This window comes from Hemitrygon akajei, chromosome 1 (genome assembly GCF_048418815.1).
Source record: "Hemitrygon akajei chromosome 1, sHemAka1.3, whole genome shotgun sequence".
Lineage (NCBI taxonomy): Eukaryota > Metazoa > Chordata > Chondrichthyes > Myliobatiformes > Dasyatidae > Hemitrygon > Hemitrygon akajei.
This window is the reverse complement of record NC_133124.1, coordinates 101,575,395-101,590,716: the sequence shown is the minus strand read 5'-3', so window position 1 is coordinate 101,590,716 and position 15,322 is coordinate 101,575,395. Positions and strand designations below refer to the sequence as shown.

At 41.2% G+C, this 15,322-nt stretch overlaps 1 protein-coding gene across 1 annotated transcript in view; it reads left to right on the top strand.

Moving 5' to 3' along the window:
• The window catches only part of tg (thyroglobulin), a 353,957-nt gene that overhangs the window by 48,426 nt on the left and 290,209 nt on the right, over positions 1–15,322 (top strand). Inside the window, exons 14-17 of the mRNA XM_073067481.1 lie at positions 720–832; positions 2,884–3,004; positions 7,406–7,435; positions 11,186–11,389. Coding sequence (XP_072923582.1) covers positions 720–832; positions 2,884–3,004; positions 7,406–7,435; positions 11,186–11,389 — 468 coding nt within the window. The remainder of the gene's footprint in view (positions 1–719; positions 833–2,883; positions 3,005–7,405; positions 7,436–11,185; positions 11,390–15,322) is intronic.

The following is a 15,322-nucleotide window of genomic DNA, read 5'->3' as shown; positions in this document are numbered from 1 at the left end:
TGGGCCTGAGATAAAAAGATTAACTTTGTTTTTACTGAATGGCGGAACAGACATGACAGGCTGGAACTCCTTCCATTATTTCTATTTTTAAGTGTTATCTTATGAGCTGAATTAAATTCTGTGATGTGAACTGCTTAGGATGTTTTCTTTTGTAAGCTGTTTTCACCACTTTCCTTTCTTGCCTCCTTACCTGTTACACAAGGGCCCCATGGTAGTGCAGAGGTTAGCGTGGCACTCTTACAGCTCAGTCCGTCATAGTTTGGAGTTCAATCCTGGCATCCTCTGTAAGGAGTCTGTATGTCCTCCCCATGGATCTGTAGGTTTTCTCTGGGTTCTCTGGTTTCCTCCCACAATCCAAAGATGTATCGGGTAGGTAATTGGTTATTGTAAATTGTCCCATAATTAGGTTAGCATTGCGGTTATCAGAGGTGTGGCTCGAAGGACTGGAAGGATCTATTCCATGCTGTATCTCCAAGTAAAAATAAAGTAATAATAAGGTGAATATAAAGCTAGTAACCAGGCATTGCCGTCAACATCCACTTCTTTTCTCCGTGGCTGAGTTCAGATCATCAGTTTGCCCCACTGCATACTACCAGCAGATCTTCCTCTTCATCTTCCTATCTGTTCGAGCTTTGTGTCTCTTGAAAGTCTGGGGCTCACACTTCTGTGTTGCCCGTTGTTAAAGTATTACAATTAGTGCACTCTTCTCCCTTTTCCAGGTCTGACACCGTGTCAGCGTTCTCAAACAAACGCAGCTCTTGCTGGATGGAAGCTAATGGGTCCCCAGCTTAATACCACTGCCACAAATGTATTTGAACCAACTTGCAATGAGGTAAATTTGAAATAAAATTTGACGGATAACCACTACTATTATTTTTATACTGGAAGTAAGATCATTAGGAGTCACTGTTGAAATGGAAACTAATCTATAAGGAGTCTCCATTACAGAAGGATTAATTCCTTTACAATCCTTTTTAAAAGGATGCCATCGTCAAGACCTGCAATTAAAGAGTGATTTATCTTTAGGCATCTCTATGAAGGAAGGAACCTAGTCATTAAGGCCTGTTTTAATAAGAGACTACCAGCATGACCATTATAAAGCCATTAAAATTTTTGCATTCTATACTACATCAAAATAACCCTCATGCATCATTATCGACCCCTTTAAGTGAAGTCCCTCTTCATTATTCTGAAATATATTTTGTATTGAAATTAAAATTATAACAGAGTTACAATTATCATTACTCAAAAAACCATGGTTCAGAATGGAACTTCATTTGGTCAAGTACTATAAAGGACATTAATAGTAATGCAATCCAAATATTAAATGAAGTTCAAACATTTGCATTGAATATGATGGCAAGTTGACAGAATTAATTAAATTGATGGATACTCAACATTAATTTTCCAATAGTCTGCGTGAAATCATAACAGCTAAAATCAGTAATTGGCAATACATAGGTGAAGTAAATGCAGATCAAAGGATATCTTAGTGATTCTATGCTGGCAGTTTTTTAAAGCAAAACAACAGATTTTAAGACACAAGGGACTGCAGGTGCTGGAATCTGGAGCAAAAACGATCAGCTGGAGAAGCTCCAGGTCTGCACGTTGAGCAGCATCTGTGGGAACAAAGGAACTGGCAATGTTTCAGGTCGAAACTCTGCTTTGGGACGGAAGGTGGAGAGGCACGATGGTCCTTCCAAAGAGGAGAAGTGGAATGACGAGGCAGGAGTCTGAGGTGACTGTTGATGAGAAGGGGTGAAAAAGAGAGGCAGATTGCACCAGGTTGGGGAAGAATTGGCAGGTGAATTATAGATGGGGGCTTAGTGGTGTGTGTTGGGGGGGGGGGTTGGCGGTGGAGGGGTGAAGGAAGGAAAGCCTATGAGTGAAATGTTTTCATAGTGTGTGGATTGACCCAGGAAGGGGAGAGGGATGAGAGTCAGTATGGGGTGTTGTGAGGGGTGGGTGGGAAAGAGGGCAAAAATGGGAGTCAGAGGAGGATCAGGGGTGGGGGGGGGGGAAGTGAAGAAACACCTGAGGGGAGGTGTTAGAAGGGGTGAACATGATCTGTCACCTGTCAGCCCTCCACAGTCCATCAGTCAGCTCAGAATTCTGTTTTACCATTCCCCTTGCTCTCTTTATAGTTGTCATCTCCCTTCCCCACTCCCAATGTTGGTGCATGGTTTTGACCTGCAGGTGCTGCTTGACCTGCTGAAATCCTCCAGCAATTTGTCTTTTTTCACTAATTGTCTTTGCTACCATCATGGAACCCTGATGGGTATCATGTTATTTCAAATGATACTCAAGTTCATTCATGTATACTCTCTATCCCAATACCATGCCACTGTGCATCATACTCAGTAAATACCCTGAAAATTCTCACAGGAAGAATTTAGATAAAAAGTAGGCCAACAGGTTTGTGCATAGTGTTCTTCTGTTTTGTATTTATCATTCTGTTGTCAATTGAGAACACTTTTCAGCTGATTGCTGAAATTTAAATGTCTGCCAGTGCTGTTCCCACATGAAACTTTCATGGTTTGCAGATAAATGGATTCCTTCTGAATGGGGTACATAACAGTTCTTGGATGAAAAGACTGCTACCTCATTATCTTAGTCAGTTCCTCGCTCAATAAAAAATGTATTCATTGGAGTACATAGATCCCTAACAAAGACACACAATATGTTTGTTCTGAAATGAGATAATCACAGTTATTGTATGAACAATGTAAATATATTGTTGTTATATAATATTATTGTTATAAATCAAGTAGGAAACTACATACAAACACCAAATGCATTAATATCAATTTGCTTAGAAATTATACCAAAGCAAATTTCAAAATTTAGAGTGCTTCATATTTTATGTGTCTGTTGCGATTGCAGGTGGGAGAGTACAATATCTTGCAGTGGCCGGATTCCGAGGGTGGCAAAGCCTGGTGCATTCACCCCGACAGAAAGGAATTTTTACAAATGGCTGTAATAGAATTGGATGGGAATCCACAATGTGAGTACAGTCGGTGGGACTTCGGCGAGTTTAAGGAGATATTATTGAACTTAGTTTGCTGCTGATTTGTCATTTGGTTTCATGTTCATTCTTATTTCTCGGCTCCTCATATCAAATGAAATGCATAATTTCACATTTTGTTGCTTTGAACTGCCTTGTAGAGGCATTTTAGTACTGTTTGCTTCTATGGCTGAGATCAGGCGTTTATTGATAATGATAAATGACAGACTGGATTCGCTTTCAACCACTCCTTACTACTATGTTATGTTAATCCAATCAGCGATCTTCTACCGAATTGTAGAATACTGGAATTTATTGATAATATTATACGGCACTTCCTTCATCCGGTGTAGAGAACCTGCTGACTGGAGTGAGGTCATGTCTGATCAAATGAATTACCAAGTAACAACCACAGGAATTCCCGCTTGGATGTACAGGGCCCAAACCCATGACCATTGCCACCAAGAAGAATAAGGAGATCAGGCACATAGGGGCACCGCCACTTACATATTCTGCTTATCTCTGGAGTATATCACTCGGTTTTCATCATCACTGGGTCTAAATCCTGAAATTCCTTCCACAGTACAGATACTGGCAGATACATTAGGGGCACTTAAGAAACTCTCAGGTAGGCATGTGGATGATAGAAAATGGAGGTCTGTGTAGGAGTGAAGGGTCAGATTGATTTTAGAGTAGGTTAAGAGATTAGTAGAACATGGGCAGAAGGACCTGTACTGTTCTATGTTAATATCATTACCTTCACCAGAAGTATGGCAGCAGTTTATAAAGGTGGCTAATGAAGAGCGGTTGCCAATAAACACCGACCTCACTTGTGATCCCAGATCCTGAAAATAAACTTGAAAATTCTTAATCTACACATTGCAAAACACTCTGAAAAGTAGTACATTGTAGAAGAATTGTAAATGATGACCCAAAACATCGACTCTTCATTTTGTTCCATAGATGCTGCCTGACAAGCGGGCATCAATGGAGAAAGATTCAAAGTTTCAGGTTGATGAGCTTTCATAAGAAGTGCCCAGCTCTGATATAAACTGAAAGAACTGGTTTCATGAAATTGTGGAATTCATTGATAATTTCTACTTGGAGTCAGGTTGTGGCTTGTCAGCAGATATAATATTGTTTCTCTGATGTTGATGCAAGAGGCAAAGCTAACACAACGGTACAGCTAAAGCTGCTGCCTCCCAGCTCCTGTGATCTGGTGCAATCCTGATATCTGATGTTTACTACATGAAGTTTCTATGTTCTTCCTCAAACTACATTAGTTTCTTCCCACATCCCAAATATGCAGTTGTTTAGTTAATTGTCCACTGTAAATTGCCCCTCAAATTTAGAGGAGAGTAGTAGAATTTGGGGCAATTGATGGGAGTGTAATGAAAATATAGTAACTTTAATATAGGAGTGCAAATGGTTCCTTGATGGTCTGCATAGACTCGATGGGCTGAAGGGTGTGTTTTGGTGCTGCATGAATCTCTGACCCTATATAAGAGTCCAGAAAGGTTAGGTTTTGGCCTGTATCATCTCTTTTTGACCAGCTAAGGGGTATTCACCTCAGTGCATCAGTTATGACCATTGAAAGAGCTATGTGCAATTAGAATAATTATGGCAAAATGGAATAATTCTCTTTATATATGAAGTCTTAGAAAGCTTGATGGGGAGGAGAAATTTCAACTTCATTGCCACCTGGAGATGAAAGAGGAACTCTTCAGAATAATTTCTGATATTGCCCACAGAATATTTTGATAAAGACAATTACTAACAATTAATGAGTGCCGGGACATAGAATCACGTTGATGGACTATTTGATATTAGGGTTATTCAGAAGTGTTCAGAAAAAATCTGCAAACATCTTGCGTTAGAATCTATAATTTGCTGCCACAAATTCCTGTTAATACAAAATCTTGATATTATTTTAGAAGACAATTAGATGATTGAGGAAAGGAACTAGTAAACATATTGACTATGCAATAGTAAGTGGGGACTTACTGTATCTGGATGACTTGGGAGAGTGATGGAATGCCGTCTAAGTTTGGATGAATCCAGCCCTAACTAGATTGAAGAAACACAAATATCATTAGGACAAAGCTCCTATGATATTGATATAACCCTGAGCATCCATTTTCTCCGTTTTCCAAGCCCATTGTGGCATCAATGTGTATCTTTTCCAAAGTGTACTGCAGTCTCTCATGCAGACTGTTCCATTACCATCTGCAGAACTATGGCATCTACAAAGAAGGATAAAGGTAGAGTTACATAAAAAGACCTCTAGCTCAAGTGCAAACAACAGCTGTCCAGACTTGGAAAGTTATAACCATTCCTCATTGTCGCTGGACCTAAACTCAGGAACATTAGCCCCATTAACATTCTGGTAGTACTGTCATCAGATGAACAGCAGTAGTTCAAGAAGATGGTTCACTATCCATTCTTAAGGGAAATTTTAGATGAACAATACAATACCTATAAAAAGTATTCACCCATTTTGAAGTGTTCATGTTTCATTGTTTTACAACATTGAATCACAGTGATTTAATTTGGTTTTTATAACACAGACCAACAGAAAAAGACTCTTTCATGTCAAAGTGAAGACAGATCTCTACAAAGTGATTGAAATTAATTACAAATATGAAACACAAAATAATTGATTGCATAAGTATTCTCCCCTTTAAGATAACACAGCAAATCATCACTGGTGCAGCCGATTGGTTTTAGAAGTCACATAATTAGTTAAGTGGAGATCACCTGTGTGCAGTCAAGGTGTTTCAGTTGATTGTGGTAAAAAGAACACCTGCATCTGGAAAGTCTAACTATTAGTGAGTCAGTATCCTGGCAAAATCTACACCGTGAAGACAAAAGAACATTCTAAGCAACTCCACAAAAAGATTATTGAAGATCATGAGTCAGGAGATGAATACAAGAAAATTTCCAAGTCACTAAATATCCCTTGGAGTACAGTTAAGTCAATTGTCAAGAAATGGAAAGAATATGGCCCTGCTGTAAATCTGCCTAGAGCAGGCTGTCCTCAAAAACTGAGTGACAGTGCAAGAAGGGGACTAGTGAGGGAGGCTGCCAAGACACCTGTGACAGCTCCGGAGGGGTTACAAGCTTTGGTAGCTGAGATGGGAGAGAATGCACGTACAACAACTGTTGCCCAGCTTCATGTGCAGCTTTGCGGGAGAGTGATAAAGAGAAAGTCAGTGTTGAAAAAACACTCACATGAAATCTCAGCTAGCCTTTGCCAGAAGGCATGTGGGAGACTCTGAAGTCAGCTGCAAGAAATTGAGCTTTTTGGCCATCAGACTAAATGCTATGTTTGGCATAAGCCAAATATCACACATCACCAAAAACACACTATCCCTTCTGTGAAGCATAGTGGTGACTGCATCATGCTGTGGGGATGCTTCACTGCAGCAAGCCCTGGAAGGCTTGTGAAGGTAGAGGGTTAAATGAATGCAACAAAATACAGGGGAATCCTGCAGGAAAACCTGATGCAGTCTGCAAGAGAACAGTGACTTGGGAGAAGATTTATTTTCCAGCAAGTCAATGACCCCAATCATAAAGCCAAAGCTACCACAGGAATGGTTAACTTTGCTGTTGTAAATGTCCTGGAGTTGCCAAGTCAGTCCAGACCTCAATCCAACTGAGAATTTTGTGGCTCAACTTGAAAAGGGATGTTCATTCAGGTTGCCCATGCAATCTAACAGAGCTTGAGCAGTTTTGTAAAGAAGAATGGGGAAAAATTGCAGTGCCCCGATGTGCAAAGCTGATAGAGACCGATCCACACAGATCATGGCTGTAATTGCTGCTGAAGGTACATCTACTAAATACTGACTTGAAAGGGGTGAATGCTTACAGTAAATGTCAATCTTTTCTACAATGACCACATTCCAAAAATTGAATAAGTTTTGAATTAACCAGTTAATTTTATCACTGGTTGTAATTATCATGAATGAGGCAGAAAGACTTGCTTTGACCAAATGTGGTCATGTCAAATTATTCACAAAGCAGTTATTGATAGTACTTTTTTTCCAGTCACAATTTCAAATTAATATTGTACTAGTTTTTTTTTCTCAGTTATTTTCCAGTCTTTTACAGAGGAAAGGTTGTTAGAGCCAGGAAAAATTTCATCAAAATAATGTGGACAATATAACTGTCAGCATATCTTCAACAGGTGCAAGGGCTTTTATGTATAATAATGTTAGAACTGCTTTCCAAATGTATTAGATCAATACTAATTAAATGTCTATTGATGACATTTTGCAACATTAGCCCACCTGTTCTCCCTGCAAGTTTAAGGCTAATTAGTCATCAGATTTTCAATGTTCTTGTGGATGAGAAAGTCAAACAAGCCTTATGGCTCTAATATCTAACCTTATTTTTCCATAGATTGCTATAGAACTGTCAAAGGTGCTCTTGGTAAGAAGAGGAAAGGAGAAGGAGGAATTATCCTTAAATTTTTTTTTTGTTCCCTAAGGTGATGTAAAATAATATTAAGGAGGTCATGAGAGACTTAAGTATGCAGGTAGATTAGAAACATTGGGTTAGTTCTGCATCCCAAGAGAGCGAATTTGTAGAATGCCTACAACGTGACTTTTTCGAAAAGCTTTTGGTTGAACTCACTAGGGAAAAGGCCATTCTGAACTGGATGAACCAGATCTTATTAGTTAGTGTAAGGTAAAGCTTAGGAGGCAGAGATCATGACAGAATTTGCTCTACAGTTTGAAGGGGAGAAGTTAAAGTCAGATGTATTGGAATTATCGTGGAGTAAAGGTGAATACAAAAGCATGAGAGACGAGCTGGCAAGAGTTGATTGGAAGATGGCAGAACAACAACGGCTGCAGTTTCTGGGAACAAATTGGAAAGTACATGATAGATACATCCCAAAGAAGAGCTCATATTCTAAAGGAAGTATGAGCCAATTGTAGCTAGCATAGCAAATCAAAGATGGCATAAAAGTACAAGAGAAGGCATAGTGTATAGCAAACATAAGTGGAATGTTAGAGGATTGGGAAGCTTTTAAAAACCAATGGAAGACAATTAAAAAGCACAAGGAGAGAAAAGAAGAAATATGAAGGTAAACTAGCCAATAATATAAAGGAAGATACCAAGTTTTTCAGAAATGTAAAGAGTAAAAGAGAGGCAAAAGTGGATATTGGACAGCTGGAACTTGTCACTGGAGAGGTAATCATGGGGGACAAAGAAACAGCAGATGAACACAATAAGCATTTTCTGTCAGCCTTCACTTTGGAAAGACAGCAGTGTGTCACAAATTCAAGAGCATCAGTTGGTAGAAGAAAAAGTAGTTGCTACTTTTAAGGAGATGGTGCTTGGGAGACTGAAATGTCTGCAGGTAGATTAACTAGCTGGACCAGCTGGACTATGCCCTTGGGTTCTGAAATTAGTAGATGCAGAGATTGTGGAGGCATTAGTAATGATCTTTCCAGAATCGCTAGTCTCTGGAATGGTTCTGGAAGACTGTAAAATTGCAAATGTCACTCCACTGTTTAAAATAGGAGGGAGGCAAAAGACAGCAATATAGGCCAGTTAGCCTAATCAGTTGATGGTAAGATGTTGGAGTCCATTTTTTTTAAGGATAAGGTTTCGGGGTATTTGAAGGCACATGATCAAATAGGCCAAAATCAGCATAGTTTCCTAAGGGGAAATCTTGCGTGACATATCTATTGGAATTCTTTGAAGGAATAACGGGCAGGATAGTCAAGGGAGAGTCACCAGATGTTGTTTAGGAGAATGGGCAAAGAAGTGGCAGATGGAATACCGTGTAGGGAAGTGTATGGTTGTGCACTTTGGGAGAGGGAATAAAGGTGTAAGCTATTTTCCAAATGTGTTGAAAATTCAGATTTCAGAGGTGCAGAGGGTCTTGGGCATCCTTGTGTAAGATTCCCTAAAGGTTAATTTATAGGTTGAGACAATACAAAGGGGGGCAATTGCAATGTTAGCATTCATTTTGAGAGGACTGGAATATATAAGCAAGGATGTCATGTTGAGACTTTATAAAACATTGGTCAGGCCACACGGAGTACTGTGAGCAGATTTGGGCCTCTTATCTGAGAAAAGAAGTGCTGGTCTTGGAGAGAATCCAGAAAAGATTCATGACAATGAAAGGGTTAATGTATGATGAGTTTTTAATGACTTTAGGTTTGTACACTCTGGAATTTAGAAGAATGATGGGGATCTTATTGAAGCCTATTGAATATTGAGAGGCCTGGATAGTGTGGCTATGAAGAGGTTGTTTCCTATGTGGGGAGTCTAGGACCAGAGGGCTCAACCTCAGAGTAGACGGTGTCCCTTTAGAACAGAGAAAAGGAGGAATTTCTTCATTCAGATGGTGGCACATCTGTGGAATTCATTGCTGCAGATGACTGTGGAGTTAAGTCATTGGGTATATTTCAAGTAGAGGTTGATAGGTTCTTGATTAGCAAGAGGAACAAAGGTTACATGGAGAAGGCAGGATAATGGAGTTGAGAAGGATGATAAATTAGCCATGATGGAATGGCAGAACAGACTCAATGTTACTCATATGTCTTATGGTCTTGTGTGAGATATTTTTTATCCTTCCATTTACCTGGGGGATTTCCACAAATTAGAAATGCAGCAAGTGAACTTTGACTCATTATGAATAATGCTGAATTTCTAAATTAGGTACAATACAAAATACTTGCTCTGCTGGTTAGTCGAGTATTGGAAGTGTTGTTAAATTGCATATTAGAAATTGCCAAGGCAAATGGAAACTTGGATTGAAACAGAAAATATGAAGAAGTTGTATCTTCAGAGAAATACCATTGGTGTAGCCACATTTGCAGTTTTGCTGCCAATTTTTTTGCCATTGTTATTAATAAAATTTGTAGAACTGCTTGAAGAGTTTCCAAGAAAGGCAGTATGGACAGGATGGGAGTTTACATAATTGAGATTAACGCTTTACCAACAATATCATTGAAGAGAAGCAAGAGTCAACAGAACATATTCGGAATAGTGATGGAAATAATTGTAAGGACGTGTAAGGAGTTTGGAGTGGATTTTAATTTCCCAGTGTAGAGGTTCATAGAAAACTACACCACAGAAACAGGCCTTTTGGCTATCTCATCTATGCCAAACCATTTAAAAGGCTTAGTGCCATCGATCTGCATACGGACCATAATACTTCAAACCCCTCCCATCCATGTACCTATCCAAACTTCTCTTAAATGTTGAATTCCAAATCGCATGCATCACTTGCGCTGGCCAATTTTTTCACACTTTCACCAGCCTCTGAGTGAAGAAGCTTCGTCTCATATTCCCTTTAAACATTTTACCTTTCATCCTTAACCTATGACTGCTAGTTGTAGTCTCACTCAACCTCAGTGGAAAGAGCTTGATGCATTTACTCTATCTATACCCCTCATATTTTTGTGTACCTCTATCAAATCTCCCCTCAATCTTTTATGATCTAGGGAATAAAGTTCCAACCTATCCAGTCTTTCCCTATAACTCGTGTCCTTTAGTCCTGGCAACATCCTTGTAAATTTCCTCTGTATTCTTTCAACCTTATTTACAATAAGTTGGACTCTAGTCCCCACAGTCTACCTTGTTATGATCTTGTATTTTATTGTTTACCTGCACTGCAATTTCTTTGTGCGTTTGCACTTTATTCTGCATTGTTATTGTTTTACTTCATTCTCCATCAATGCATTGTGGCATGGTCTAATCTATATGACCAGTAAGCTTTTCATTGTATCACAGTATGTGACAATAATAAGCCAATACCAAATCTAGTTCACAGCAGGGATCTGAGCAGCTTGCAGATTTTACAGGGATTCCATGTGTTGGGAAATGTAGAGGAAGCTTGACCCAAAAGCAGCGCAATGGAGACTATTTTAACAGTGAGCAATAATTTTAATAATAATCTGCAAAACAATAGTCGCAGGGAGCCACAAAACAAGAGAGAACAGCAACTAAGCACCACAGGCAACAAGACAGCTGAATGCTAGGAGCAACTAGTTGGGGCTGGCTGGTTCAATGAGTGAATGAGAGCTGGGTTTATTTAAATTGACTGCAGGTGATGAGTTGGAAATGAGAGGCATGTGATTCTTGTTAGCTAGGTGGAGACTGGGAGGTAGGTGTCTGCCTATCCAGTCCTGACCGGATCCTCCCCACATGATGGTCCAGGGTAATCTGGATGGGTCTGGTGGCTCTCCTTGATGAGTGATGAATCCATGATGAAACTGGGTATCCAAGATCTCTCCTCTGGGCTGCAACCTTCGCAGTGGACCTGGTACTGCACACCCCATCCACAACAATGTGAAACCATCAACCAGCGAACCATGTGCACTGGACCACCTTCCACCATCTTAGTTTATGGAGGTGCAGGCTCAGGTGAGTTGAGTGGTCTATGGACAACAGGCTTGAGGCAGGACACGTGCATGCTGGGTTTGATCCTGAGGGGCAGTGGTAGCTGCAGACGGTAAGTGAGTAGATTAATGTGATGGGTGATTTTGAAGAGGCCAATGAACCGAGGTGTGATCTTACAGGAGGTGGTGCACGGCAGATCTTGGGTGGACAGCCAGGCACAGTCCTCGGGCCAGAGCAGTCTGGCTGGGCACTGCCAGCGGTTGGCCTTGTGGCAATTGGTGCATTTGGCAGCTGGGGTGGCCCTCTGTGCCCTCTTCCAAGCTTCCTAGCAGAGACAAACTAGGGCCCTAGTGAACATGATCTCCATCATTGGCTACTCCATGAGGAACAATAGAGGGTGGTAGCCATGAAGCACTTCAAAGGGAGACATACCCGTGGCAGAAGAGGTGTGTAGATTGTGGGACAGTTCGGCCCAGAGCAGCAGCTTCTTCCGTGTGAAAGGTTCAGAGGTGACAATGCGTCACAGAAACTTCTTCACTTGCTGACTGGCTCTTTTTGACTGCCCGTTGGTCTGCTGATGACAGTCAGAGGACAAACTTAGTTGTGGAGGAAGGAATGGAAGGCTCATCAGAAGTGGGAGACAAATCATGGGCCCCAGTCTGACACAATGTTCTGAGGGAGGCAGTGGAGGTGAATTACTTGTTGAACATCCAAGTCCGCAGTCTCAGTGGCTGAGAGAAGTTAGGGAAGACATTGAAATGGGCTGCTTGGAGAACCGTTCCACCACTGTTATGATCGCCATGGCCCATCAGAAGATGGCAAACCATGGTGAAATCCATGGTGACGTGGGACAGAAAACCCAGAAACTGATTACCTGGATGGCTAGAGATGGATGAACAGTGGGCCCTCTGGAGTGTCATGGATGCCTTCAAGTACTTGTAGTTGTCTGGAGAGTAGGTCAGAACAGGTTTGTGCTGTAGGGCCTGGTGGATCTGGCTTTCAAGATCCCAGATGATCAGGGTGAGGATCTGCAAGGGTGGAATGATGGGCTGAATGTTGATCTCCATTGCAGCTGGATTGAACTGTCATGACAGGGTGTCTGTCTTGGTGTTCTTGGAGCTAGGTCAGTAGGACAGGTGGAATTGAATTGTTTGAAGAAGAGAGCCAAGCAAGCCTGACATGGGTTGTTGTATGAGGTTCTAATGGTCAGTCCAGATCAGGAAAGGCATGGTGTTTCCAGTTAGCTAATGTCTCCATCTCTCCAAGGCCGAGTAGCTCCCAGTCTCCTAATCAATAATAGTGCTCTGTAGAGTTGAGCTTGTTGCAGAAGAAGGCAAAAGGTTGTGACTTTCCAACAGGTCCTTGTTGGGAGATGCCCCTAAGGGCCCACCTCAGATGCATCCACCTGTACCACAAAAAGATCCAGAGGGGTTGGGATGGTGAAGAATAGAAGCAGTGATGAAGTGTCTTTTGCGCTTCTCAAAAGCATTGTCCCTGCCAGCAGACCAGGTTGTCTGTGAGGAGGATGACTTGGTGAGAGGGGTGAGCGGAGCAGCAGTGATTTGGCTGTGGTTTCAGATGAAATGGCTGGAAAAGTTGCAGAAGCCCAAGAAGCAGTATAACTGTCTGAGGGAACCCGGTTGGCATTTTACGAACTAGCAGTACAGCACAAGTGCAGATTCTAGCACAATTCGTATGCACCCTTCCTCCATCTGCCCATCATCGCTCTTTATGTTTATCAACCAATCACCTACTAGCTTTTGCTCCACCTATTCCCGGCATATTTTTTAATACTGGCTATTGCCCCTCTATCTTTCAGTCCAGATGAAGGGTTTCGATCTGAAGCATTGAGTGACAATTTTCCTCCACAGATCCCAGCACCGCATGTGTTGCTCCAGATTCCAGCTTCTGCAGGTTTTATTTTGAGCTTCCCAAGCTGCAAACTTGAGTGTTTTAACAGGCCTCGCATCAATAGATATACACACGTTGTCAGGCTCTGATAACCAAATTAAGAATTATCAGCCATGTATACAGTAAGGTTCTGCAATTGTCTTCAACAGAACCAAAGGAAGGACCTGGGGCAAAATATTTGGGAATAATGGTGTCTTTGATAGACAACAGTAAACCCTGTCACAGTGGGCAGCATATTTTGCTTCAGCTGGCTTAAAGTAGCTGAGATGTGAAACCCTGATTCTCCTGAGATTGTCAGAGTTACTGTATATAGATTCTGTTGTTCATTCCAGCCTATTACTCCCAAACACATACTCGTGTATGGTAAAATTCATCACAACGTATCCAGTCGTGGGTTTGAAATTTGTATATTTTAGCATTGCATTTATGATGCCATCTCATGGTGGAATATCCAACAGGTACTTGCTGGATTATAACCAAATCAGCTATTTGTCCTATCAACACTAAACACATGATTTATCCTATAGTTCTAATCTAAATCTTTAACTGGAAATCAAGACTGGGCACAGAATATTTTCCTGGGGTCTGGAGGCCAATATTTAGTTACTTCTCCCTCAAATAATCAAATGTCTCAGCTTATGCATGGAAAGAGGGAAATTCAACTCTTGACCTGTGCAGGAAGACAGTAAGGCCATAAGACTATAAGAGATGGGAGAAAAATTAGGCCATTTGGCCCATTGAGTCTGCTCCACCAGTTCATCATGGCTGATCCATTTTTTTCCTCACAAACCCATTCTCTTGTCCTCTCCCCATAACCTTTTACGCTGTGAATAATCAGGAGCCAATCAACCAACGCCTTAAATACACCAAATAACCTGGACTCCACAGCTGCCTGTGGCAATGAATTCCACAGATTCTCCACTCCATAGTTAAAGAAATTTTTCCTCATCTATGTTCTGTTTGAGCCTCTATTCTCAGGCTGTGCCCTCTAGCCCTAGACTTGCCCACTATAGGAAACAACCTCTCCACATCCACTTTTTCAAGGTCTTTCAATATATTGTAAGTTTCAATGAGATATCCTGTAATTCTTCTAAATTCCAGTGAGTACAAGCCCAGAGCCATCAAATACTCCTCATATGATACCCGTTAATTCCCAGAATCATTCTGACGTGCCTCCTCTAAACCCTCTCCAATGTCAGCACATCCTTTCTTAGATAAGAGGCCAAATACTGCTCACAATACTGCAAGTAAGGCCTCAGTACGACATCCTTGGTTTTATATTCTAGTCCTCTCGAAATGAACGTTAACATTGCATTTGCCTTCCTTGCCACTGACTCAACCAGCATGTTAACCTTTAGGGGATCCTACACAGTTCTTCCAAGACCCTTTGCACCTCTGATTTTTGAATTTCTGGCTGTTTAGAAAAAAGTCTATGCTTTTGTCCTTTCTACCAAAGTGAATGATCATACACTTCCCAACACTGTATTCCATCAGTCACTCCTTTGCCTATTCTTCTAATCTAAGTCCTTCTGCAAACTTGGCCAAAGGGGTCAATTCCATTATCCAGATACTGAGAATGTTTTATATGCTTTTAGACTTTTTAAACATATTCAATTTGGCATTCTCCACAAATATCCCACAGTTCCTGGTTACCTATTTGAATTAAGTACAGACAAATATGGTTGCTGAAGGCTTATATATAAACATTCTGCCTTGCAAGTGTTATTATTCCTTGGAGTATCCAATTAAATTCAGGAAGGTGGGGGTCGTCAGCCTTGGACAGCAGCCCGCCTAAGAGAAGGAAAACTCTGATTTTAAACCTCTGCTGCCTTGCAGCCATACCCATCCACGGGAAAGGCTTCAGGAGTAAACCCGGAGGAAGAAATCCGGAGCCTGGGTCCCCAAGGCAGTTTGATGTTGTTTACACTTCACTCTGACAACCTCTGAGACGACACTGGTACCAAGCTGTATCAGCGCTTGCCCTTCCCTTGGACTACATCAGTGATGTGGATGGGGGGATCCTGCTGCATGGGCAACAGCCAGCTC